Consider the following 25,945-nt stretch of genomic DNA (forward strand, 5'->3'; position numbering starts at 1 on the left):
GACACAGCTACTGCATGAACTGTATTAAAAGCTTCTGGGATGGAAAGAATCAGAAGGGAATCTACAGCTGCCCTCAGTGCAGACAGACCTTCACACCGAGACCTGTCCTGGAGAAAAGTATCATGTTAGCAGCTTTAGTGGAGCAGCTGAAGAAGACTGGACTCCAAGCTGCTCCTGCTGATCACTGCTATGCTGGACCTGAAGATGTGGCCTGTGATTTCTGCTCTGGAAGAAAACTGAAAGCCATCAAGTCCTGTTTAGTCTGTCTGGCCTCTTACTGTGAGAAACACCTTCAGCCTCATTATGATGTGGCTCCATTAAAGAAACACAAGCTGGTGGAGCCCTCCAAGAACCTCCAGGAGAACATCTGCTCTCGTCATGATGAGGTGATGAAGATGTTCTGCCGCACTGATCAGAAGTGTATCTGTTATCTCTGCTCTGTGGATGAACATAAAGGCCACGACACAGTCTCAGCTGCAGCAGAAAGTATGGAGAGGCAGTCACTGACAGTCACTGATGTGGATGTTTTACTGCCACAACCAGAACCAAAAAGCAGAGCTGGATTCTTAAAATATTCATATGAAATCACACTGGATCCAAACACAGCACACACACAGCTGTTACTGTCAGAGGGAAACAGAAAGGTGACAAGAATGAATCAACATCAGTCTTATTCTAGTCATCCAGACAGATTTGCTGGATGGTGTCAGGTTCTGAGTAGAGCGAGTCTGACTGGACGTTGTTACTGGGAGGTGGAAATGAGAGGAAAAGTTTCTGTAGCAGTCTCATACAAGAATATCAGCAGAGCAGGAGATGAAAGTGGATTTGGATGTAATGACAAATCTTGGTCACTATATTGTTATCAAAATAATTATGAGTTTTTCTACAACACCATCAGAACCTCCATCTCAGGTCCTCGGTCCTCCAGAGTAGGAGTGTATCTGGATCACAGAGCAGGTATTCTGTCCTTCTACAGCGTCTCTGAAACCAGGACTCTCCTCCACAGAGTCCAGACCACATTCACTCAGCCGCTCTATGCTGGACTTTGTGTTGGTTTTGGATCCAGTGCTGAGTTGTGTGAAGTGAAGTAAAGTTATTTTCTCTGCTTGTTGCTGAGACTTCATTGTTGTGATGTCTCTGCTCTGCTGTTCTGTTGTTTATTTGACATTTTTTTATTTGCTGGTTTTTCCTGTTTGTTTCTTTTTGGAGGAAATCACTGCTAATGATGATTTTTATTTCCATCAACATGAAAATCTGAACTTCTCTGTTCTCTAAATATGTGTTGAATATTTGTATTGATGTATTTGTATGTTGTTGTTTCTCTTCCACTTCATGGAGCCAAACAGAGAAACCAGCAGACCTTCCTTCATCACACATTATTTTACTCTCAACACTTTGGAAATGTAAAAATCATTTTCTACTTGAAATTACTTTTAGTTGTTCTAGAGATCAGATGTTGTTGTTTTTGTAAACCAACAAACAAACAAGGTTTCTAATGATGATGTTCAGAAAGGCTCATTTCCAGGATCAGAATAAATGAGATCATTCATCATGTTTAATGTCAGAACAAAGTCAATTTTTCCAAACAAATAAACTTTGAAAGAATGAACAAAGTATTTCATGTTTCATCAGTGATTTAGCTGTTATTGAAATTAAATGACATATTGTGTGAGGCCTATATGTTGTGAAATGAAGATTTATATGTTAATTATGATGCTAATATTTTCTTGAATAAAGTAAATGAAGCAACATTTCCTCTGGTCTTTAGATGTGTGGGGACCTGTTGCTGCAGACGTTACTGAAGAGAATGGAAATCTCTGAGAAACCAGCTTTTAACACGCATGAAGGGAGCGATGGTGTTAAAAGTGACGTCCTTCCCTCTCACCACTGCCATCCAGGCCATCCGACGCTTCAGTTACATCATCATCCTGCTATCCAAAGCTTCTTTTCCAAGTGGGAAACCAAAAAATCTAACTTTGTGGCCTACTTTTCTACCTTCTTTTGTCATGTGACTTAGTATGGCACTCTTCCATTCAACACAAGACTCCCATTTTATCAAAGATTTTAATGCAGGCAAAGACGATGCACAGTTGTTTACAACAAGGATGCAATCAACATTGACCCATAATACACTGCTGATATCCCGAGCGTTACGTCACCTGACAAAGACCGATGTGGTTACGTGTGTGGTAAACGGTCCAACTCAAAGCAGAAGTAAAGCTAACGGAAATGCAGCAAGTAGAGCTTGGAACATAGATGATACTTAGCGCAACATCCCTGATCATATTACAACAAATCAGACGTGGTCGATTCCATTAAGTTGGACTTATTCAATTTTCTCTCTGTGTAGAATTACATGAACAGACAGCTTCTATTTGATTAACCCAGAATACGTTGGTTCTATTCAAGACATTTTTATTTAAAATTTACTTTAATAATTACCACAAAAATCAAGGACAAATTACTATTGAATGTATTTTACCAAATTCATTACTTCAAACCTATATGACCACAGAATCATTTATTACAGTGTATGGTGGATCGTTTGTAATCAACATTACAGACTTCTGGGTCTGGTGCATTCAGTTTTTCAGATAACACGATGTCAGGAGCACATACACAATCCTGAAATTACAAGGAATCCATTGATACCAGTGACATGTGGTGGGGTTCATGACTGGTGAGGTACTGTCAGATTTACATTGTAAGAACTGAAAAGAGCATCTTATTTCACATTTCATCCACCAGCATGCAACTATGCCCCCTTGAGGTGAGGCAGAGTACTTCCTGTCTCACCTGCTGACTTTTCTCTGCACTTTATTGTTCGAGAAACATGAATAACTTGCAAAAGTTGCAAAAGAAACAACTTCATATTTATATTACATAACTCAGAGAAAGATTTAAATTATCTAATAATCCTCCCACATGTTCATACAACATAATTACTCAAGCTATTATGTCAGTCTGGCATCAGTCTGTAAACCAGAAACTGTTATAACATAGACGTCCTTATAAATGAAGCTAAATAAAGCAAACAGTTGAACACTGGTGTAAACTGTTTTTGTCTGTCTGCCAGTGTGTGTCTACACATTTTTTTAACCACAATTGCACATTATATTGTTCCAGTGTTGAAATTTCCATTCAAAGATGTTAAATTCTCTCTCTATATTATTCGAAGATATTACACTACAACTTCAGTGTTTTTATTATATCACGTCTGCATATTCTCTTTTAATAAAATTTTATCTGTTTACTGTTGTGCTGCTATTCTTTATTCTGACTGAGAATTTCAATAAAAACTTTTATGAAAAAGTAAAACTGTCAAGCGTCTCATCTGGTTAACAGTCATGTTTCTATTCAGTGTTTATTTCCACAAGATTTTTAATGTAATTAAAATTTAATGTAATTTTCATTATCAAACTGACACTGGTTATTTATGTGCTTACGAGGCAACGAAAAGTAAAAAAAAATATTTTAAAAAGTGCCTTTGACAGACTTTATTATTCATCTTTAAGTCATGGACGAAAACAAACAACAAAAACTGCACATTTTTGCTGCACAAATACTATATAAAAAAAAAGCTCCAACTGACTGTACACATACGTCATCATCATCATGTGTCTCATCCTCTGATCAGCTGATCACCATCTTCTCCAGCCTTATGTTTCTCCTCTCTGGTCTGTAGCTCTCCAGGGTCTGCATCCTGGTGGACTCCATCTCTGCTGCGTGCAGCGTCTCTTTCCTCAGCTGATCCGTATGCAGCGTTCGTGGGTGTAACTGATGTGTCCTAGAAGCAGGGATGGTGCACAATCTTAGCCTCCATCATTTCTTAAGCTGGTTGACCTGCAATCACATATTTGGTGTTATTAAAAAAACTAGTTAACACTGGATGCTTCCATTACATTTCACACTCTTAACCACTTAATCCAACCAGTTAACATCTCATCATATCTCACTGAACACTCTTCGTATTTACCTGCATTTTTAAAATCATTCACTCTGTGACGTTTTGATATAAAGATGATTAAACAAAATAAACACTGATCAAACACAAACAGATGAACCCTTTTTTATTTTCCTCCCTCTTTGCCTGTAGTTCATAAGTGAAGTTAGCCAGTGTGAATATAGCAACTTTAAAAAGCCAAATAAAGTATATTCATTAACATTACTTACACAATAAAAACAACAACAACAACAAAAAAACTCTCCTACTTGCCTTTATGAAAATGCCAAGAGCAAAGACACATGAAGGGAGATGGTGGTGAAAGTGATGTCCTTCTGTCACAAAGCTGCAACCCGCCTCAGTTACATCCTCAACCTGCTGTCCAAAGCCTCTTTTAAAAGTAGGAAACCAAAAACGTCGTGGCTACCTTTCTATCTTTTATAATCGTGTGACTTAGTGTGGCAGTCTTTCACACAACACGAGACTCCCATTTTATCAAAGATTATAACTCAGCAAAGACGATGACATCTGTTTACAACAAGGATGCAACCAACATGGCGATCTACTGCGGCTATCCCGAGCGTGACGTCAGCTGACACAGACCGATACATAGATGAATCAAATCTTCTTAACGGGGAGGTTAAAAATTAGAAGATGTCAGTCCGTTTCTGCTCAGGCCAGAGCGCACATCCATGATGCTGAAAAGAAGTTGTAATCCCATGCGATTTCTGGTGTCATCCTTTATCAGCATCACCTGGTAAAAACGCTCTCTACATGCTTCAGCGTAGCTTCAGTCCATCTGCTAGCGAGTCCGCTGCATTGACGTCGCAGTAAGTTGTCATGAAATTATGGTGTTTGAATACAATTCATGTCGATCAAATATTTCACAGAATTTCTTTTACCTGTGCTGTTGTAGTTTTATTGATTTATTATATATTTACTTTTTCTACCATAAAATGAGAGTGTGTTGTGCTGTTTTCACAATGTGACAGCCTGGACTGTGTGAGTGGCTGGAAACAGTGACACGATGATGCCGTATCCAATGCAAAATTTTATTTTTTATTTACCAGATAAAGATTTGGACAGGAACTCACTCCTTCCTGTTGCAGAGCAGTCAAGCCTCCACCAGCAGCAACACCCAAATGAGCAAGCGAGCCCCATTTATCTCCTGCTGCTGATTGGACTGAACCACGCTCCCAACAGGTTTTTCTTCAGTTATTCAACAAACTTTTCCTGCTAAAATTAACTTATACAAAATCTTAAAATTATTTACACACAAATTATATAACACCCTAAAAATAAAGTTAACCCCAAACCAATATATAAATGAACTCTTAACCCCTCTGCCCCATGCTCTCTCCCAAACCATGAAAGAGTGTCCAGGCCACCTGAGACCGATTTGTCCGAATGCCCTGAAGAGGACATGAGTCAGGTGAGTCAACACAATTACACCATTAATTTACCTTATGCAATTTACACACACACACACACACACGCACGCACGCATGCACACACACACACACACACAATATTTCCTGTCTTCCACCATCATAATATTACTAACAGCTCTCTCTCACAGGTATCTGGAAGACAGAGTCAGACGTCATTATTTCATTGTTCAATAAATACAAAAAATAATTAAACATTTTGTGTGCAACTATGCATTTTTTAAAGTGCAAAATGTGCTTGAGCAACCAACCAAGAGTGCTGTACAATTATTTATTTTGTAAAATCCACGTAACAAACCTCTGCTTCATTACACACAAAATGGAAATCCCGCCACATATGAGAAAAAACAGCCCAAATTTCATCCACCAACCCAATGCATTTATTCCGCGCCTGATGTGATGAAAAGTACCCCAATTGGCCAAAAAGAAAAAAAAAGAAAAAAAAAAAAACGGCCAATCTGGTAACACTAAACTCAGTTGAACCAACCATTGCTGATGGTTGGTTCAACTGAGTCAGTTGGTGGACTGAAGCAATTGGCACAATTTTAGAAGGGTGATAGGGCCTCTTAGGACATCAATCATTCACTGGAAAATTCAGTCTGTCTGCACCTCCATTCAGGTAAACTGACTTTTATTATCATAATTACACATTTTAAAATGGAACACAAGGAAACAATTTAATCCAGGATTTTCAAGGGTCCCCATCCTGTACCTGGGTGTTCACCTCAACAGTAAAGTGGACTGGTCACACCACACAGATGCCCTGTACAAGAAGGGCCAGAGTCGCCTTCACCTCCTGAGGAGACTGAGGTCCTTTGGAGTATGCAGGCCTCTGCTAAGGGCATTTTATGACTCTGTGGTAGCCTCTGCTGTCTTCTACCCTGTTGTCTGCTGGGGAGCGAGCAGCACTGACCGGGACAGGAAGAGACTGAACAAGCTGGTCAGGAGGCCCAGCTCTGTCCTGGGCTGCCCGCTGGACTCTGTGGAGGAGGTGGGTGAGAGGAGGATGTTGGCCAAGCTCACATCCATCATGGACAACACCTCTCACCTGCTGCACCAGACTGTGGAGGGGCTGAGCAGCTCCTTCAGCAGCAGACTGAGACACCCTCAGTGTAGGAAGGAGCGCTACCGCAGGTCCTTCATTCCCACTGCTGTCAGACTGTACAACTTATCTGTATAGTCATAATACTGTGCAATATTTATTTATATTTTACTGTGCAATACCCCCCATTATCAATATCATCATCATTCTTCATATCCCACCATCACCATGTAAATATGTATATAGTCTGTGAGGTTGTTTTCTTTTGCTCTGTCTATTATATATATATGTATATATTTTATTTATATATAAAGTATATATATATATATATATATTATATTTATAATGCTACATATTTCTTTTTTGTTTTTCTTAGACTTCTTTTCTTGTAAATAATTTATATTGCACCTTCTTGTTGTGATGCATGTTCACTTTATTCTGTCTGCTTTCTGCACTTTATTCTGTAATAAGAGCTGCTGTAACTAGTGAATTTCTCCACTGTGAGATTAACAAAGTCTAATCTAATCTAATCTAATCCTGCAGTGGCAAGATTCTACTGCATTCAGGGACAACTCTGATTAATTACAATCAGAAATTCATCAGAAATTCATATTTGTATGTTTCACTTTTGTTTGACAATGCAAAAAAAAGAGTATTTTTTCAGAAAGTCTATTACTACCATATTATTATTGTTGTTGTTGTTGTTTCAGTGTCAGTAGCAGTGGTTTGGAAGCAACAGCAACAGTCAGGTTAACAAAGGGAAGCAGCAAAAAAAAATAATAAAAATCTGAGTAATGGGGTCCCGGGCCCCTGAGCCCTTTGTCTAGCAATGCCCTTGCCCTCACAGTCTCTGTAGGCATAACTTATTGATCACCAAAGTCTTTTTCAGGTTCAACAGACAAATCCCAAATAAACTCTGCTGTCAGCCATATGGCTGATATTACTGCACATTTGAAGAAAATATGGAAGCCTTAGTTTTAAGATTGCAGGGACTCCTGTTGTTTAAACATCAACACAAAAACTTAAACCAATAGCAAGCAGACGTAAACCACTTCCCCAAAACCAGTGACAGTTCTCCACATATCCAACCAGCTCCACATTTGCTCCCTCTGATAGTATGATACCTGCCTGCAGCACCAAAGGACTCGTAGTAACGTCTGTCTCCGCCCTAGAAGCACCTGTCCTCCTCCTCTCCACTTTCACCTCATCACCTCTGCTTCTGTGTTATGGTAGATTCTCTGATGTTTAAGGAGGTTTGTGGTCTTCACACACACATCAAATTGTGCATCGATGCTGTTTGTGAAGCTGAAATATCTCCACTTATCACTGCGTGTCGGACTGATCACTGAGCAGTGGATGAACCGTGACGCTGCGTCTTTTCAGTTCCTACCTATGCTGAAAGTTTAGTTATATAAATGCTGGTATATGATGAATAGATATTTCACTATTGATCCGAACATCATTACTATTTATTCTTCTCAGATACCTAGATCATATTGTAGGCCCGTTCCCACTTATTTATTTATTTTATTCACCGGGACACCGGCCCAAGAGTAATGTTGCCCACCGGGAATCCTCCTGAACCTCCCGATTTGCCGGCATTGCTCTTGATGTGTATTTCAGTGTGAGTAATCGGAAGTGTGGCGTGAGAGTGTGTAAAGCCATTCCAGTGTTTGAGTCTCACGGCCAATGCGTGAGAGTTGGCAGCCCTGCAGGTTATGGCTCTTAAAATATGGTTTATATGCAGGGATATTAAACACAGCTTAGGCCTTGGCAACGCCTTTGACTTTTATTTGTTTTAGTTTTATTATTCTGATCATTTCATATTTAAATCATCACCAGAGAATTTAGTGTTTTTTCTTTGAGCTCTCTGGCTCCCCCTACAGTTTTAGGCTGTAACAGCAAGGTTATAAAAACAAACCTTCATCTGAGCCCTGCACATGGAGAGCTGAACACATGAATCTGTTGTCATGTTAAAGAAAGTGACGCCTTCAGAGTCCAACAAAAACTCAGAGGAGAACTTTTGGGAAAACTAGATGGATAAATGGACGAGGTATAGGGAGGGAGGATAAATGAATGAAGGAGGGAAGGATGAGTAAATTGGGGGTGGACAGATTAATGACAGAAGGGAGGATAAAAGCATGAATGGATGAAGGAGAGTGATAAAGGTAGGACGGTAGGATGAATACATGAAGGAAGAAAGGATTGATGGGTGAGGTTGGAAGGATGGAGGGAGAGAGAATGGAAGGATGGATAAGGGTGAAAGAGGAATATGGATAATGAGGTATAGGGATGGGTAAATTGGTGAATTGATGAGGTGGAAAGGATGGAAGGATGAATGACAAATGAGAGGGCGGATGAAATGACGGATGAGAAAGAGAACTGATGGCTGAGAGAGGGATGAAGATTGATGAGTGGATGAGAATCATTGAGGGAGGATGAAAGGTATGGATAAAGAAGATGGAGGAGTAGATGAGGACGATGGAGGAGTAGATGAGAAAGATGGAGGAGTGGATGAGGATGATGGAGGAGTGGATGAGGATGATGGAGGAGTGGATGAGGATGATGGAGGATGGAGGAGTGGATGAGGAAGATGGAGGAGTAGATGAGAAAGATGGAGGAGTGGATGAGGATGATGGAGGAGTGGATGAGGATGATGGAGGAGTGGATGAGGATGATGGAGGATGGAGGAGTGGATGAGGAAAGAACACCTGATAAAAACGATCATCAAAAATGATCAAGTAAAGGATGGGTGAGAGGGGTGGTAGAATGGACGGATGAGGGAGGATGAATGAGGACAGGAATAGGGAGGGTGAGGCTGAGAGAAGCAGACAAACAGAGCTGAGTGGGTGAAGCAGCTGATTATAGGTGTGGTTGAGGCCTTGCTTCTGAGCCTCAGTTAAAAGCTCCACTTCATTAGCTGTGAATTATTGGATAGTTTGAGATGTTCTGGATTGAAATGAAAAACATGGAAATGTGTCTTTGAATGTACGAACAATTCTGACAACTCTAATTCTTTTATTGACATTTTGACAGAGGAGAGAAAAATAAATAAACTAAATAAAAACTATAATAAGTAAAAAATAATTACTGTATATGTCTGTAGAAGTAAAATGTTGTATATGAAAAAAATGTGGAACTGTTTTCAATAATTCCTGCATCAGAAGGTTAATATAACATTTATATATGTATATATGACTACTGTATAGTTTAAAAGTTTGTATAGTTTAAAGTCATTATTCATTTACACCAAACATGTAAATGATGCACTCAATGACTTAATTTTCCTCTTTGTATCAAAAATGTGCTGTTTATAGGCCAGGAAGCAAACAATACAGCCAAGACTCCACATATCTACTGATCCACTCAGGGGAAGACCCAGGAGGACTTCAGAGCTCTATAAGGAAGATCCTGAATGTCTTTATTTTGCCGCCTGGAGATCTTGTCGATTGCTGATCCAAAGTCTGTTAGTTTGAGCTTGAATGGGATTAACCTATAATTTACAGACATGATGTTATCTGGTTTAATATCTGCATTTGCTATCCAAACGCTTTGCAACCAGCATTTGCTGCACAATAACTCTTGTTTCAGACATGCGCCATCGTTCCATGTATGGGTTATTCATGAAGCCTTGTAGATCTGTATCCAAGCATTCAAGCATCAGATTTATTTGTTCAATAAAGTTAAAATGTCCAATATATCTAACTGTGCTTTGTAGAATGAAGATGTCTGATTTTCCTCAGAATTCTTAACTCCTGTGTGGACCTGTTATTTTCTTTCAGCATTTTAACAACCACGGTTTCATTTGTCCTAGAAAAATGGTGCTTGTAAACTTTTCCATCAGCCCTTTGACTGAGAAGAATTCCGTCCTCTGGGAATAATTGTGGAAGTTCGGCAGATTCTATCTTTTCTGAATCACTGCTACTATTACTGTCTATTGGGGAGCTCATGTTTGCAGCCTATAATGTTCACAAATCTAAGTAAGTCTTTTATCTGCTACTGACGGCCTGTTTACATGAACGGGCTTATATGGCTACTGGCTGATGACGTCATTGACCAAGTCTCCCTTTGTGACGTGAAAGGTCTTCGATGCTGATAAAAAATGCTGATTTTAGACATATTCAGTGGCAAGTCACCCAGAACATGAAGTATTTTGTATTTTGTCTTCAAGACATGTTTAATAAGAATTGTTATCTACAGATCTATAGAGAATATAAAGTTATGTTTATAGAAAGTTACAATAGAAATGTTTATAGAAGGTAAAATGACATGGAGTTGTCTTGTGTCTGATGTGAGGAAAGTCACATGATAAGGTCAAGGGTCATGGCCGCTGCCTTATGGGTAAGAGAGCTGGCGCAGCCGCTGTGTGTTAGAGATGCTGAGCTTAGAGATGCAACATTCTACACCGAGTTCATTGAGGCGCACACTGTAGTTTGTTATTTTTTGCTTTATATTTCTGCTCATTTGTTTACAGTATGGACGATGTAGATTTATTTTATGTATAAACGTTTCTGTTTTTGATGTATCAGCTTTCATGTGTTGCTTGACTTGACTTTGTTTTTTTATTTGTAGTTTACACGGCGTCGACTTAAAGAAATAGAGAAGGAAAGAAAATAAAGAAGACATCAGTACGTTTCATGGCCTCTATTAACTGAACCTGTGCAGCTAAATTGCTACAACAGGTGGTGATGGGCTTGGCTACAGCTTCACCTAAAGATGAAAAGAGATGTTTGATGGTTTCTTTACTTCTGAATGACCTTGTTATGTATGTCAGTGTTACACAAGTGTAATTCACAGCCCAGAGGATGTTTTTAAAAACAGGATCTTTGGATATCATGGCATCTGCTAACAACTCTACAGAACCAAATTTCTTACAGAGATATCTGAGCACAAATGTGTGCATATCTTTTCCAACGAACTGCCGTCTTCCTGGAAGTGAAAGACATTTCATGGCTTTGTCTACGAGAGGCCTGATAATGGCATTAATGGACTCCAAAGTGTCCAGAGGTGACTGAGCCCTTTCAGCCATCTTGTTTATCAACCTCACCAGCCACAGGGTAATATTGATTCTATTTTCCTTAGAAGAAATATCAAATTCTTTCTCTTTATTGAAGAAGAAATATGTAAAATGAAGGTCTCTGTCTTGGTGGTGGTTCAGGCTCCGGATCCTATTCCAGACTCTGGGATGTTCTATAAACCTGACCCCATCCTGCTGTATAACACCCTCACATAGATTCTGATTTCTAACAGCTAAATTGCTCATAAATCTCCTGCTTTCATAGAAGAAGGTGTCGGCCATTTTTTTCTGCCAATATGAAGACTTTGCGATGACTACGTTTATCTTTCTTCATCATGCCTTTGATCTGACAAGCAGCTGTACCCAAAGCTCTTCTATTTGGGATTCTTTATGTCATTAGTGATAGAGATTGATATATCATCCATGCAACGTTCCTGCAAAGTTACACAGTTCTAGCCTACAGTGTGATATTATATCGTCTTCATTAACTCTCGGGTAGGTACAATGTCCACACATTTAGGGGAAAACATTCGTCCCTCTTGACTATTTATTTCCATATTGGATGGGTTGTTACACATACAACAAAAACTATGACTATACAGCCACAATATATACGTGCCTCTGAACAGACCCTGGTCATAAATGTTGTTATTCTGTCTATTATAGTAAGAAATTGTACATGTATCTAAATTTTGAAAGTGTGAAAAATATAGTCTAGACTTTTTTTTCTCCTTAGATGAAATAGGGGTGTAGGAAAGACTCCTAACAGGCTGTTAGACACTGATTTTTCAACTTGAACACAAAGTCTTACCATAAGTGGTTCATAGGAGTCTGGTAGTAAGTGTTTCGTGTTTTAAATCTACCGTGCTGTCCACAAAGGAGTGTCCCTCAAACTGTCTTGAAATGAGTGGTTGACCCTTCTGAGGTCCTTTGATGGTGGACTGAATGATGGACTCATGAAGTTTTAGATCACACAGCAGATTAAAGAAAATTCCATTTAATGATGAACATGTTTTATTCCAAACCAGGTTTTTCCTTCAACCTGAGCCACTTGTTTTTGTGTCTAAACCTGAATAAACTGGAAGAACGTCTGTGTCACATCCTAAAACTGATTTCATTATCAGCAGCAACAGCAAAGTGTCTCCATTATTTCCTAATAAAACACAGGTAAAGTCTATTTTTAATGAATTTAAACATGAAGTTTATGTTGAAAGTTGAGCAAAGCAGCTGTTGAGCCTCAGCAGATAACAGAGGGTCAGTATCGTCTCTGTGGAGAGTCTCTAAAGGAGAATTGTAAACAACAGTAGAAGAGGCTGGAAACAGAAGTAGATCTGTTCAAAGTCTGCACTGATACTGCAGATGAGGCGCTTCATGTTACATGTTAGTTCCTGTAGCCACTCCTAGCAGATGTTTCTATGTTCCCGCCCCTCCACAGATCTCTCTTCATCAGGATGGGTGTGAGCAACATGGTGGAACATGCAGCTGCTGGTAAGACTCATTTCCTGCTTCATGTGAGATCTGTTGTCCTTCAGAGCGCACACACTCTTTCTGTTCAGAGAAAGTGAAACTGTTTGACAGTTACTGTGAAGAGGAAAATGGCGCAGCAGGGAAATCAGCTTGACCGAGTAAAGTTCTGCTGTTGCATCTGTCTGGATCTACTGAAGGATCCGGTGACTATTCCCTGTGGACACAGCTACTGCATGAACTGTATTAAAAGCTTCTGGGATGGAGAGGATCAGAAGGGAATCTACAGCTGCCCTCAGTGTAGGCAGACCTTCACACCGAGACCTGTCCTGGTGAAAAACACCATGTTAGCTGATTTATTAGAAGACCTGAAGAAGACTGGACTCCAAGCTGCTCCTGCTGATCACTGCTATGCTGGACCTGAAGATGTGGCCTGTGATTTCTGCTCTGGAAGAAAACTGAAAGCCATCAAGTCCTGTTTAGTCTGTCTGGCCTCTTACTGTGAGAAACACCTTCAGCCTCATTATGAATCACCTACATTCAAGAAACACAAGCTGGTGGAGCCCTCCAAGAACCTCCAGGAGAACATCTGCTCTCGTCATGATGAGGTGATGAAGATGTTCTGCCGTACTGATCAGAAGTGTATCTGTCTGGTCTGTGTTATGGATGAACATAAAGGCCACGACACAGTCTCAGCTGCAGCAGAAAGGACTGAGAGGCAGAGAGAGCTGGAGGTGAGTCGACAAGAAATCCAGCAGAGAATCCAGGACAGAGAGAAAGATGTGAAGCTGCTTCAACAGGAGGTGGAGGCCATCAATCACTCTGCTGATAAAACAGTGGAGGACAGTGAGAAGATCTTCACTGAGCTGATCCGTCTCATCCAGAAAAGAAGCTCTGATGTGAAGCAGCAGATCAGATCCCAGCAGGAAACTGAAGTGAGTGGAGTCAAAGAGCTTCAGGAGAAGCTGGAGCAGGAGATCACTGAGCTGAAGAGGAAAGACGCTGAGCTGAAGCAGCTCTCACACACAGAGGATCACAACCAGTTTCTACACAACTACCCCTCACTGTCAGCACTCAGTGTGTCTACACACTCATCCAGCATCAATATCCGTCCTCTGAGATACTTTGAAGATGTGACAGCAGCTGTGTCAGAGCTCAGAGATAAACTACAGGACATTCTGACAGACAGATGGACAAACATCTCACTGACAGTCACTGATGTGGATGTTTTACTGTCACAACCAGAACCAAAGAGCAGAGCTGGATTCTTAAGATATTCATGTGAAATCACACTGGATCCAAACACAGCACACACACAGCTGTTACTGTCAGAGGGAAACAGAAAGGTGACATTTATTAAACAAGATCAGTCTTATTCTAGTCATCCAGACAGATTCACTGAATGGTTACAGATTCTGAGTAGAGAGAGTCTGACTGGACGTTGTTACTGGGAGGTGGAAATGAGAGGAAACGTTTTTGTAGCAGTCGCATACAAGAATATCAGCAGAGCAGGATATGAAAGTGGATTTGGATATAATGACAAATCTTGGTCATTATATTGTGACCAAAACGATTATTATTTTCGGTACAACACCATCAGAACCTCCATCTCAGGTCCTCGGTCCTCCAGAGTAGGAGTGTATCTGGATCACAGAGCAGGTATTCTGTCCTTCTACAGCGTCTCTGAAACCAGGACTCTCCTCCACAGAGTCCAGACCACATTCACTCAACCGCTCTATGCTGGAATTTGTGTTTTGTCTGATGGATCCAGTGCTGAGTTGTCTGAAGTGAAGTAAAGTTATTTTCTCTGCTTGTTGCTGAGACTTCATTGTTGTGATGTCTCTGCTCTGCTGTTCTGTTGTTTATTTGACTTTTTTTTATTTGCTGGTTTTTCCAGTTTGTTTCTTTTTGGAGGAAATCACTGCTAATGATGATTTTTATTTCCATCAACATGAAAATCTGAACTTCTCTGTTCTCTAAATATGTGTTGAATATTTGTATTGATGTATTTGTATGTTGTTGTTTCTCTTCCACTTCATGGAGCCAAACAGAGAAACCAGCAGACCTTCCTTCATCACACATTATTTTACTCTCAACACTTTGGAAATGTAAAAATCATTTTCTACTTGCAATTACTTTTAGTTGTTCTAGAGATCAGATGTTGTTGTTTTTCTAAACCAACAAACAAACAAGGTTTCTAATGATGATGTTCAGAAAGGCTCATTTCCAGGATCAGAATAAATGAGATCATTCATCATGTTTAATGTCAGAACAAAGTCAATTTTTACAAACAAATAAACTTTGAAAGAATGAACAAAGTATTTTCTTTTGTCTTCATTTCAGTGTTTCTGTAAATCTGATGGAGAAAATGTCAAACTAATATGAGGGAATAACTGAGGCAGTTTTCCTGGAACAGCAGAAAGTAATAAATAAAGCATTTTTTCTTCTAGAATTGTTTGCTTTATTCTACATCTAACATGAAGAAGTCAGAGTGTTTGGAAACTTAAATCTCACATCTACAAGTTCTACTTCCAGCCTGAAAGCTGATGTGAACACTGTTTGGAAGCTGGAAAGTCTTCTCTCCCATCTTTCCCAGGTTCCCTGAATGCAGCATCAGTGTTGCAGGTTGTGACTCCTGTGAACAAACTGACTCAGTGTGATATTACAGATATTTCAATCTCTCTTTACTGATGTTGTTGAAGCTGCCAAAGGCTCAGTGAAGTTTTTCCACGTCTTCCTGCAGGTTCACAACTGGAATGTGAAAACTGATGCACACCACAAGAGGGAGCCTTCATCCTGCTAACAGGGATGAAGAGGAGGGTAAAGCTCCTCAACTCACTTTGCCCACATGTTTTACATTCTGACAGGTTTTCTTTTTATTTACTCAGTTTTTATTTGATTTATTACAACAAACGTCTGCTGTTATCTAGTTGTTGATATTTGATATTTTACTCAATGTTTTCCTTTTAATTTAATCAAGATTCTGACAAAGAGAAACATTAAAAATGTTATGAATATATTAAGTTAACATAACTGAAATCAGCTTTTGAGATAATTACAGAAACTGAACTAAAACATGAAAATATCTGCTAATATTTTCTTGAATGAAGTAAATGAAGCAACATTTCCTCTGGTCTTTAGATGTGTGGGGACCTGTTGCTGCAGACGTTACTGAAGAGAATGAAAATCTCTGTCAGACTGAAGAGAAACTTTCCTGGTCAGACATTTCTTATTTCATAATAATCAGTGAGCTGCATCCTTTTCTTTAAAATATCATAAATGTTAATAATGTGTATTTTGAAGTGTGGGACTGGTACCATTTTTAATCGGATACACTTGATCTCTTACATCTGATTTTATGACTTTACAGACGGCTGTTTGAGAATGTGGTTTGTACAGTTTTACAACATTTCATCTGTAGAAACTTCTACAAAACAGGTTGAAGTCAGACGTGTTTGCTTTGTGCCAGATTTAGTATATTTATTTAGACTGTCAGTCCAAATAAACAGTAAACAGTTTTTATAAACAGTTTTTATTTCTTTAAGGTTCATATCATCTCTGCTGATTGCTTAACTCTGTCTACAAGTACTACACCCTTTATGTATTCAGTGTTTTATTTTTAATAACAGCATAAATTTATACTATAGGTACTTTAAAATATATTATTTTACATGTTTTGTTCTCTAAACCTACCATGTATCAATACTTTATCAGTAGTTTAATGTGTTTTTCTTTTCTCTTCTTAAAAATACCTTGTAGGTCCAGAGGCATTCTAAAGCTTAAATGTAATATTTAATTATTTACATCAAACTACTCCACACAAATTAATTAAATTGTCATTTGTTTTTCTCTCAATTTTAAAATTGTCTAAAGAAAACCCCCATCTAGATATTAAGCGATTGATCAGGCAGCCAATTAAAGCCCTTTTCAAAACACTTCTAATCGGACGGAGTTTACAGATTAAACGACGATATCTTCTTAATTTCTCATAAAAACGTAAATGTTGTCAAGTTGCGCAGTCGTGCAAAATGATGTCGTTCCATCGTTTGTCCACTAGATGGAGCTCTAAACAAGCCAAGATGACTGTGGATCATTCAGCTTGCCAGTTTACATTAAATGGAGGACCATCCATACTCTTTGCCCTGCAAGACGGAGGAAAAAATAGAAAAGAAAAAGAAATAATAACCGGGAGAAAACGAGAGTATACATCGGTGGAGCATTTACCAGATGGAGGCAGTTGATGAGGGTCTTCAAAGCTGACACGGAGGTTGCAGGTGTAACATCGTTTAATAGGTTCAGGTTAAATCCTGCTTAATGGGGGAAAACAGGCTACCTGCTGTTGTAAAATGTACCTGCATCTCTTAGCGTAATAGTGGCAGCAAGGAATTATGGGTAATCCTCAAACAGCAGAGGATTTCTATGAGGTAAGATGCAGATGAATGTCCGTGGACAATATTAATATAAACTCACTGAAAAGTGCATCGAAGTGAAGTTGGTTTTCTTTTGCTTTTATATTATGTGTTTTAGAGGAAATTCGCCATGGTGTGTTTTATTGCTGGTGAAAATTTTGGTTTAAGATAGCTAACATTAACATGTGCCACATTTCCAGAGTGAGCATGTGCTGTTGTCCGCACGAGGTGACATTCCTCTCTGTCTGTTACTGATGCAGAATAAACCTGATGTTACCCACACCTGACCAGCTCCAAGAGTCATTCACGTAGTCAGAGAAGACATCACACATCGGTCACACAGGCTTTCTGCTGGATGGGTGAGTTAATTCAATCTAACAGTGAAGTTTATTTTGGCGTTATGTTAGAAACAGGGCAGGGTAGTCCAGCAACTACTTTATCCTCCCGTTGGTTCAGTCGGACCATTTACTGTTACTTGCTATATAAACGGCAGAAACAGCTAATTTGTTAGTTAGCCTACAGTAGAAAAGCTCAGTTGCAACAGTTTTCAGTTGTTGTTACTCTTCACAGAAGTCATACCAATAGGCGACCGTGCGCTTCTTTCAGATGTATTTTCCGAGAGCTTTCCCTCATGTTTTATGATTTATTTCAGCTGATTTGTCAATTGGGGTGGGGGTAGTTGTCCTCCTTCTAGTCAGACAAAATAGACCAAAGTAATACCAGTTTCTCATCGTGATTTAATCACTAGAACCACAAGAATTCTAACACAAAAATATCTCTCAGATAATAATTATTTCTAATCAATATGTCGCCCACCTCCCTTAATAAATCAGCTGAAATACGTGTTATTAAACACAGAGTCATGTTACAGCACAGGATCTTCCCCTTGCAGCGCCGACAGGTCCACTGCCCCTGCTTCCTCTTCATCTCCCTCTTCCTCTTCCTCTATATCTCCCTTCATCAGATGATCTTGTTTCTCTGCAAGTCACGAAAATGGTTTCACCCGATATCATTAGCTATTGGCAGTAGCTTGGTACCAAATACATGGAGAGCATGCTTGTAACTTATCGGCATAAAAAACATTATTATGTACCGTTCTGTACCTCATCACCTGACGGGACACTCGAACTTCTGAAAGATGTTGACATTTTCACATTTATGATTCTACGCAGCTTCCGTAGTTGTAATAACGCTCCTAGACGGTGAGGTTCCAATAGAGTACTACTCGGTTGCTTGCATTACATGAGCGCATCACTAGATGGGAGTAATTCTTACACACTGGGGCTTTAAGAATGACTCAGCATGTCTCTAGTTTCAGTTCAACTGTTTGCCATGTGTCATGATAGTGACCTCTGCTTTGTTGCGTCTGTCATGCTTTTCATTTACGTTGCATTGCTAAAGTTGTGCTAACCTAGCTTGTCTGTTTATGTTAGCAGTAATATTGCTGTGGTTATGTCAACCTAGCATAGCGTTAGCTAACAGCTTCAAAGCCAGTCAGTAACTGAAGAAAAAAACATGTGTGTACAAAATATTTGAGAGTTCAGAACGAGCGATGACATGTTTTGACATCTAAGAAAGGTTTTTATTTTGGTTCATAATGAGGCATGACTTCATGGCAAAGAAAATAATGGAGTAGAGAAAATGTCATTTAATGTTAAAGGGCATCAGAGGGCTGCATAAATACTGTGGCAAAACAACAGAGAGGCCTACAAGAAGCTTTGGCTGAAATCAAACAACTCAAGGCTTTAATGCAAGAAAAGGACAAAAAAAAAATTGAGCAACAGGAAAGAAGAATTGATGACTTGGAGCAGTATTCAAGGATGGATGACCTCCTGATATCAGGGCTTGAAATACACTACAGCCGGTGACAGGGGAGATGACAGTGAGCTACCTTCTGCTCTAAATCTGGATACTTCTTCATTGGAAGATCAGGTAATCAAGTTCCTTAACAGCAGAGACATCACAATAGACAGTAAAGACATTGTTGCTATACTTTGGCTCAAAAAAATAGCAAAAAGCCAAACATTCTCATCAGGCTTGCTAATAGGAAACACAAAATGGAGGTGCTGAGAAATGCTAAAAAACTGAAGGGTACAAGTGTATATGTGAATGAGCACCTTAGAAAAAAAAGTCTGAAATTGCAAGACAAGCAAGGATCCTGAGAAGAGAAGAAGATTCATGACACTTGGATGAGAAACTGCAAAGTATTGATAAAGCTGAATGGAACCCCAGAGCAGGCAAAAGTGATGGTTATCAAAGATATTTTACAACTTGAACAATACAAATGACATTATGCTGGGGATGAACATGGATGACATGATGAAGACTATTCACAATACATATGGACAGTAAAAAAATAAGACCTACTAAGTATTTGGACCAAAATCCTCAGCAGTAAGAACAGAAACTGGTAAAGCATGCTATGAAAGTTTACAGTTGCAAATGTTTGATTACACAGAGTAAAACTCACAGGATATGCTAAATGATATTGATCCAGAGAATAATTTCTATACTACAGTATGTACTCATTGTGAATATTATTCTGAAGAGCAGTTTGAAAGTAATGTGATTACAAAAGACAAACTATCTGTTATACATTTTAATTGCAGAAGTCTAAACTCTAATTTTTCTAAGATTATTTGCTGGTTGAGAAAAACAAAAAATTTAATTTATTGCAATAGTAATTTCTGAGACTTGGCTTCATGAAGAACAATCTTCTATGTTTCAAATTGAAGGATATAATATGTTCTTCACAAGTAGAGATGACCAAAAGGGTGGGGGGTTGTTTTATATATTGATCAAAACCTTACAAGCAAATCGGTGAGCAACATGTCATTTGTAATTAATACAACTATGGAGTGTGTTACTGTGGAAATCGAGATGGAAAAATCAAAGAATGTCATAATTAGCTGTATATATAGAAAACCAGGATCCTGTATTGAAAAGTTTAGGGTAAAAATAATTGAAATGTATGATGGTATAAACAACAGAAAATGTGTTTTGTTTGCAGGGATTTTAACGTTGATCTGTTGAATCCTCAAATGCAAAATGTAAATACAGAGTTTATTAATTCCATGTTCAGTTTAGGATCGTATCCATCAATCACTCGACCAGCTCGAACAACAAGAAACAGTGAAACATTGATTGATAATATATTCACTAATGATATTGAAACTGATGTGTTAAGTGAACTTTTAATTGCTGACATTTCTGACCATTTACCTGTTTTTACAATAGTACAGAGGCCTACAAAAGTACAACTATTGTAGTTTCAAGACAAAAAACTCAAGAAGCAGTAAATTCATTTAAAGCTGATTTAATTAAACAGACCTGGGACGAGGTTTATGTAGAGGATGGAAGCATGGCTTATGAAAGTTTTCTGAATATCATTTTTACCCTTTATGAAAAAAGTTGCCCTTTAGTCCAAAAGGTAAAGAGAAATAAATCTGCTGAAAAGCCATGGCTAACCAAGGCTGTTCAAAAAGCTTCTACAAAGAAAAATAAGTTGTATAAAGATAAAAAAAAAAAATAGAACTCAGGAAACAGAACAAAAATATGAAAGTTGTAAGAATAAGTTAACAAGCATTATGCAATCATGTAAAAAAATTATTATAGTAATATACTGGAAGAAAAGAAATGAAATATCAAGAACACTTGGCAGGTACTAAATGAGATAATAAATAAGGGGAACCACAGTTCTACTTTTCCCAATTACTTTTTAACCAAAGAAAAATATAAAATCAATCTAATGATATTGCAAATGAATTCAACAAATATTTTATTGATAATGGGCCTAACACTGGACGAAAAGTACCAAGATACGGAGCGATCCGATGCCGCTATCTGCCCGTAACTGTCTCAAATACGGACAAGATACGGGGAAATCCCCGCCGCATCCCTCACATATCCTATTCTTAGCTCTCTCCGGATCCGGACCACTAAAAATCCGAAAACCCGGATTTTCATCCGCGAGGTATCTACAAGATGCGTGTTTATGTGATCCCACGCGGATCCAGTTTTAGATCTCCTCGGATATTTACCTCTAATAAATCCGAGAAAAGTCCAAAAATCCGGATTTCCGTCCGCAAGGTATCCAGAAGATGCGTGTTTATGTGATCCCCCATAGATCCGACTTTAGCTGTCTCTGGATACTGCCCGCATCTTAGGCGGTTCATGTTTACAGATCACGGGTAATACATAGAACATCCGTGACGCAATATGTCTGATTTAATGGTTCTCTTCATTAATTATATGGTTTGGCATGTAAACTTTCATGTAAAAGTACTAACCTAATTATCTTTTAAGATCTTATCAGGCACGTTGTGTGACAGTCTTCAAATGTTGGTCTGTGTACCATCATTGTGTTGTACACATCACTATCTGGACCAAATCCCACATTACTGTTTCAATAAGCATTTATGAAATGACCTACTGTCAAGATTAAACTGTATAAAAATATCAGCATTATTAACTGAACAGTGTGAACAGAACAGAATGAAGCAGTCTAATAAATCAGGTGCATCTACATAACTGCATAGCTGAATGAAAATATGTCAGACAGGAAGACCAGAACAATTTTTTTATTATAAATTAAAGCACACAGTTTGGTTTCACTTCAGATAAATGGGTTTGATCCCTCTCGGCGGCTGCCTCTGGCTGTATGTGCCACTGGGCACTCTCCGGTGCACCATCCTGGAGGACATCTTCTGCAAGTCAGTGAGGTGGCACTGACACCTTTCTAATATCTCAGTCAGTCTTGTTGCCCTCCATTCAGGTGGATACACTTTCCATATGTCTTTGTTTTCACTGTCCGTCTCCTCGTCGCTCATCGTGCATGCAGGCGCCCCTTCCAGGTATTTATACTCCTCATCAGTAAGGATGGAGCGAGCAGCAGATCGGCGTGAATTTAAAAGCTTAAACAGAAAAGAATAGATATTACTCAATGGTGAATGACATTAATAGGCCAATGAGAACACTTAAATACATACATTAAAAAATTAATATACAAACATTTTTTACTGCCTCTGCACTGCCAGCAACTTCATATTTATGCACAGTTCATACAACACATTTCAGTTGTTGTATCCAGAGAACACTGCTGACTACAACACTGTAATGTGATACACAAGCAAATCAGAAATCTGATGCATCCTCATGCTGGGCTTACACCAGAAGACTTCTAAAGACAAATATTTAGAGTTTTTTAAGTATTAGCCTAGTTTCAGACTGAGATTTGACAAAGACTGAAATCACTATTAACAAGTCTACAACTAGATTCTTTCAGCATTTTTTGTGATATTGGACAGTTGATATCGAATAGAGAATTTAACATCATTATATGTGCTTTTGTATCTCTACCAGGTGTTACACCGACTCATCAGCATCATGAATGAGTTTTCTAATTATGCTCTCCTTTGTACTCTAACACATACATGATCCACAGCAGACATTTACTTATTAGCATAATGCTGGGCTTACACCAAACAATTTTAACAGTTGCAGAATAAAAACAGAAGTTTTTAGGAAATTTTAGGAGTCTTTGCTTTGCTGTGGGCAGATCAGCCCTGTTCTACATCGACTGTACAACATATCACAGCAAATGCTAAAAGAATCTAGTTGTAAATAGTGATTCACACTCTTTGTCAAATCTCAGTCTGAGACTAGGATAATACTTTTAAACATTTGTCTTTAGGTGTGAGCTGAGAACTTCTCTAGAGTTTTTTCCAAATCTCTTTAAAGTCTTCTGATGGAAGCCCAGCATTATAAAGGAACCTAAAAAATAAATAAATAAAAAAGTCATTCAACTCACTCTATGCCTTCGGTTGTTGAGCGCTTTGGCCCTCCGATCCTCCTCCACTTTGTTGTCTTCTGATAATTTTAATTCCCTCCTTATATTCTCAAAGTACCTGTTGCATGCTCCTATGAACACAAAAAGTGACACATTAATTGTGATACTTTCTCTGGAGAGAAGCATTATTTTTATAACTAACTTAAAACCAATTTTAGAGTCATAACTTACTTCTGATCAAAGAGGTGTCATATTCTTCTTCATCTGTTATTGTCCGCAACAATATATTTGTGACAGTAGAATTGTGCTCAGACGTGAACCTGCAGATTACATCACAGAAAACACAACAAAGCAACATGAAACATGACATATACAAAATCTGCTATGAAAATTTGTTGGTGACTATGTAAAATTAAAGCCTATGTAAAAAGTGCAATTATTGTTGTATCTAAGTCCATTTAAGATGGACTAAAGCATCATTAGTCTATGATCTGACGAATAAGTAACCACTCAAGGTAATGCTGCATAAAAAATACATGTCTTGTAATCAACGTACAGACTATTAAAATGCTTATAGATGTCTTACCTCTCATTTCCTCTGTACTTTTGTCCATCCTCCAGACTCTTGTGGATCCTTTTTACCTCACGCTAAAACTGCCAATATCACAAACAGATCATGTGAGAAAAAAAAAAAAATTGACAAAATTTTGAAACACCTCATTACAGCGGCTTGTACAGCTTGTTTGTGCCTGTGTTTGCAGACATATTTTATCTAAGGCAGTGGTTTCACACACTGCAACATATAGCCTTTTCCTAAAATAAGGACAATGTGTGGGTATTTATCACAGTGGCTCCTAATGTTCAAAGCCTCCTGGTGGGGGGGGGGGGTCCTCGGATCCCAGGTTGTAACAGTAGTAACAGTGTATGAAGATGCATGTTAGATCTGTTTTACTCAAATCTATGAAAACAACAAAAAAGACTTGACTAACTTACAGAGAGGGTTGTGGGAATCTGCTGCGGGGTGCGTGGTTCCGGAGTTGCTGGCGTTGCTCCGGCAGGCAATCTGTTCTCCACGATTTCAGTCAGTGCCACCAGTTTCTCCATCATTTTGTCAATTTTCTGGTGTGCACCGCACAGTGCCCTGAAACATTTACAGTTGTGTTTTGCAACATATCAGTTTTTTATTGTAAACAGTGGAATATGGTTACAGAAATCAAAGCATGTGAATCCCATTTTTGTAAGTCATTGAAGGGAACAATGAAGGGAACATGGGTTGGGAACAATTTCTACTGATTTTTTTTTTTTCTTTTGTAAATGGGACGTTGCATATTAATATACATTTATAACGTCATCATGGATGACTTAATGTTTAAATCACTTCAGACAGACTTCTTTCAATCAATATTAATTTAACTAGTGTCAAAAAAGGCAAGGACATGGCGTGCCAACACCCACAATAATCTAAATAAATACATATTTTACAAGTACTATGTAATACACGAACTGAAACCAGCTGTGACTACACTGTACTTTATACTTCGCTTGCTGGCGTCTCTGCCAGTCCTACGAAGCTTGCGGTATGACGTCACATTCCCCATTTTTCCAGGTTATCGGTTCTTAACTTACCGACACATGCACTTTTGTATTTGCAGTGCAAACTTACTCTCATCTACAAACAAAAATGATGCTTTATCAGTATTAAGATTCCGCTCACATAGCTCTTTCGATTAACATATATCTGCCCGCACAAGCAACAATGCTGCTCATGCAAATACCTCAGCCGGTCAAATAGCAGTTAGCCTCTCAGTTTCAAGTAACTGCAGTTTCATTGATATAACAATATAACACAATTTGTCTGCAAAGCTTACAACTTAAATGTCTAGAAAAGAAGTTTCAACTTACTTCCACGTATCATCTGATGTGATACCGGTAGTCTCGGGACTATAGGCTCTACTGGCTTCAGTAAGGCGCCGCCGCCTTACTGTGTCGGCCCGAGAAGACCCGCATAGTGGAATTTCGGTTAAACGTCCGCTGACAAGAGCACTTCTGTCGTCGGAGTCCTCAGAGTCTGAAGATATGGCGAGGAGTCGTTTTCTTGAGCTAGACATCTTGTACGTTACAATAACCGACCAGAACTCTACCAGAAAACACATAATTCGGGACAGCAGCGTAGCTGCAATAGATACCGATAGATTCGATATGATTGGCTAGCGGAAATAGCCAATGAAATCAAGCGCCTCAAACAGCATCCAGCATCGCGAGAACTTACGAGACAAGGCTGAATCACATTAATAACTGCAATACGTTACGTTATAAATAGTAATACATTATCTTATTGTGCTGTTTACTTCTTCAGCAGAAGGATATCATGACTACGCCAGTTAAACATGGAGTTAAGAGAAAAACTAGGTACCTCTACTGTGAACACTGTAGAGAGATCGTTTCTAAAACTGCATACTATGACCACTTACATAAATATGGACAGAACGAATGCTCCGGACAAGTGGATACAAAAGAGGTATGTATGGTACATGGACTATTTTATTTATTTATTTATTCTGTATTGGACATTGAAAAACAACTGTACCTACATCAAGAAATTACATGATTACTGTCTTTTCATTAGCAAAAAGTATAACAGTTAAAGTTAAAAGTATGCTAGTGTATAAGTATTGGCAGTATAATAATAGCAAGTATACTAAAGACCGTGTACTTGCAGTGTAGACTAAGGTTATCACTCTTTGGACCAAATAGTAAAAATTATAACTAGTTCTTAGATAGTTCAGAGTCAGAATATGTAATATGGACTACTTAGTACACTGGCAATGGAATGT

The 25,945-nt window shown here is 38.7% G+C and overlaps 2 protein-coding genes and 3 long non-coding RNA genes across 5 annotated transcripts; 3 read left to right on the forward strand and 2 right to left on the reverse strand.

The window, feature by feature from the left end:
• Positions 1 to 389: 389 nt before the first annotated feature.
• LOC121644988 (tripartite motif-containing protein 16-like) lies at positions 390 to 1,230 on the forward strand. The gene has a single exon (XM_041993263.1). It carries the CDS (start codon positions 390 to 392, stop codon positions 1,089 to 1,091), a length of 702 nt encoding a protein of 233 aa, XP_041849197.1. The 3' UTR covers positions 1,092 to 1,230.
• Positions 1,231 to 7,261: 6,031 nt separating this feature from the next.
• LOC121644080 lies at positions 7,262 to 17,766 on the reverse strand. Its single transcript, XR_006011221.1, has 3 exons — positions 17,663 to 17,766; positions 16,719 to 16,724; positions 7,262 to 7,273 (listed from the first exon to the last, which is right to left on the reverse strand). It is a non-coding gene; the product is annotated as an uncharacterized LOC121644080 (long non-coding RNA).
• On the forward strand, positions 13,034 to 14,854 carry LOC121644019 (tripartite motif-containing protein 16-like). The gene has a single exon (XM_041991713.1). The coding sequence runs from the start codon at positions 13,046 to 13,048 to the stop codon at positions 14,708 to 14,710; it is 1,665 nt and encodes a 554-aa protein (XP_041847647.1). The 5' UTR covers positions 13,034 to 13,045; the 3' UTR covers positions 14,711 to 14,854.
• Positions 14,980 to 16,179, forward strand: LOC121644074. Its single transcript, XR_006011215.1, has 3 exons — positions 14,980 to 15,539; positions 15,658 to 15,734; positions 16,056 to 16,179. It is a non-coding gene; the product is annotated as an uncharacterized LOC121644074 (long non-coding RNA).
• A 5,647-nt stretch (positions 17,767 to 23,413) lies between the features above and the next one.
• Positions 23,414 to 24,154, reverse strand: LOC121644078. Its single transcript, XR_006011219.1, has 3 exons — positions 24,105 to 24,154; positions 23,698 to 23,759; positions 23,414 to 23,431 (listed from the first exon to the last, which is right to left on the reverse strand). It is a non-coding gene; the product is annotated as an uncharacterized LOC121644078 (long non-coding RNA).
• Positions 24,155 to 25,945: the final 1,791 nt, after the last annotated feature.

This window comes from Melanotaenia boesemani, chromosome 8 (genome assembly GCF_017639745.1).
Source record: "Melanotaenia boesemani isolate fMelBoe1 chromosome 8, fMelBoe1.pri, whole genome shotgun sequence".
Taxonomy (NCBI): domain Eukaryota; kingdom Metazoa; phylum Chordata; class Actinopteri; order Atheriniformes; family Melanotaeniidae; genus Melanotaenia; species Melanotaenia boesemani.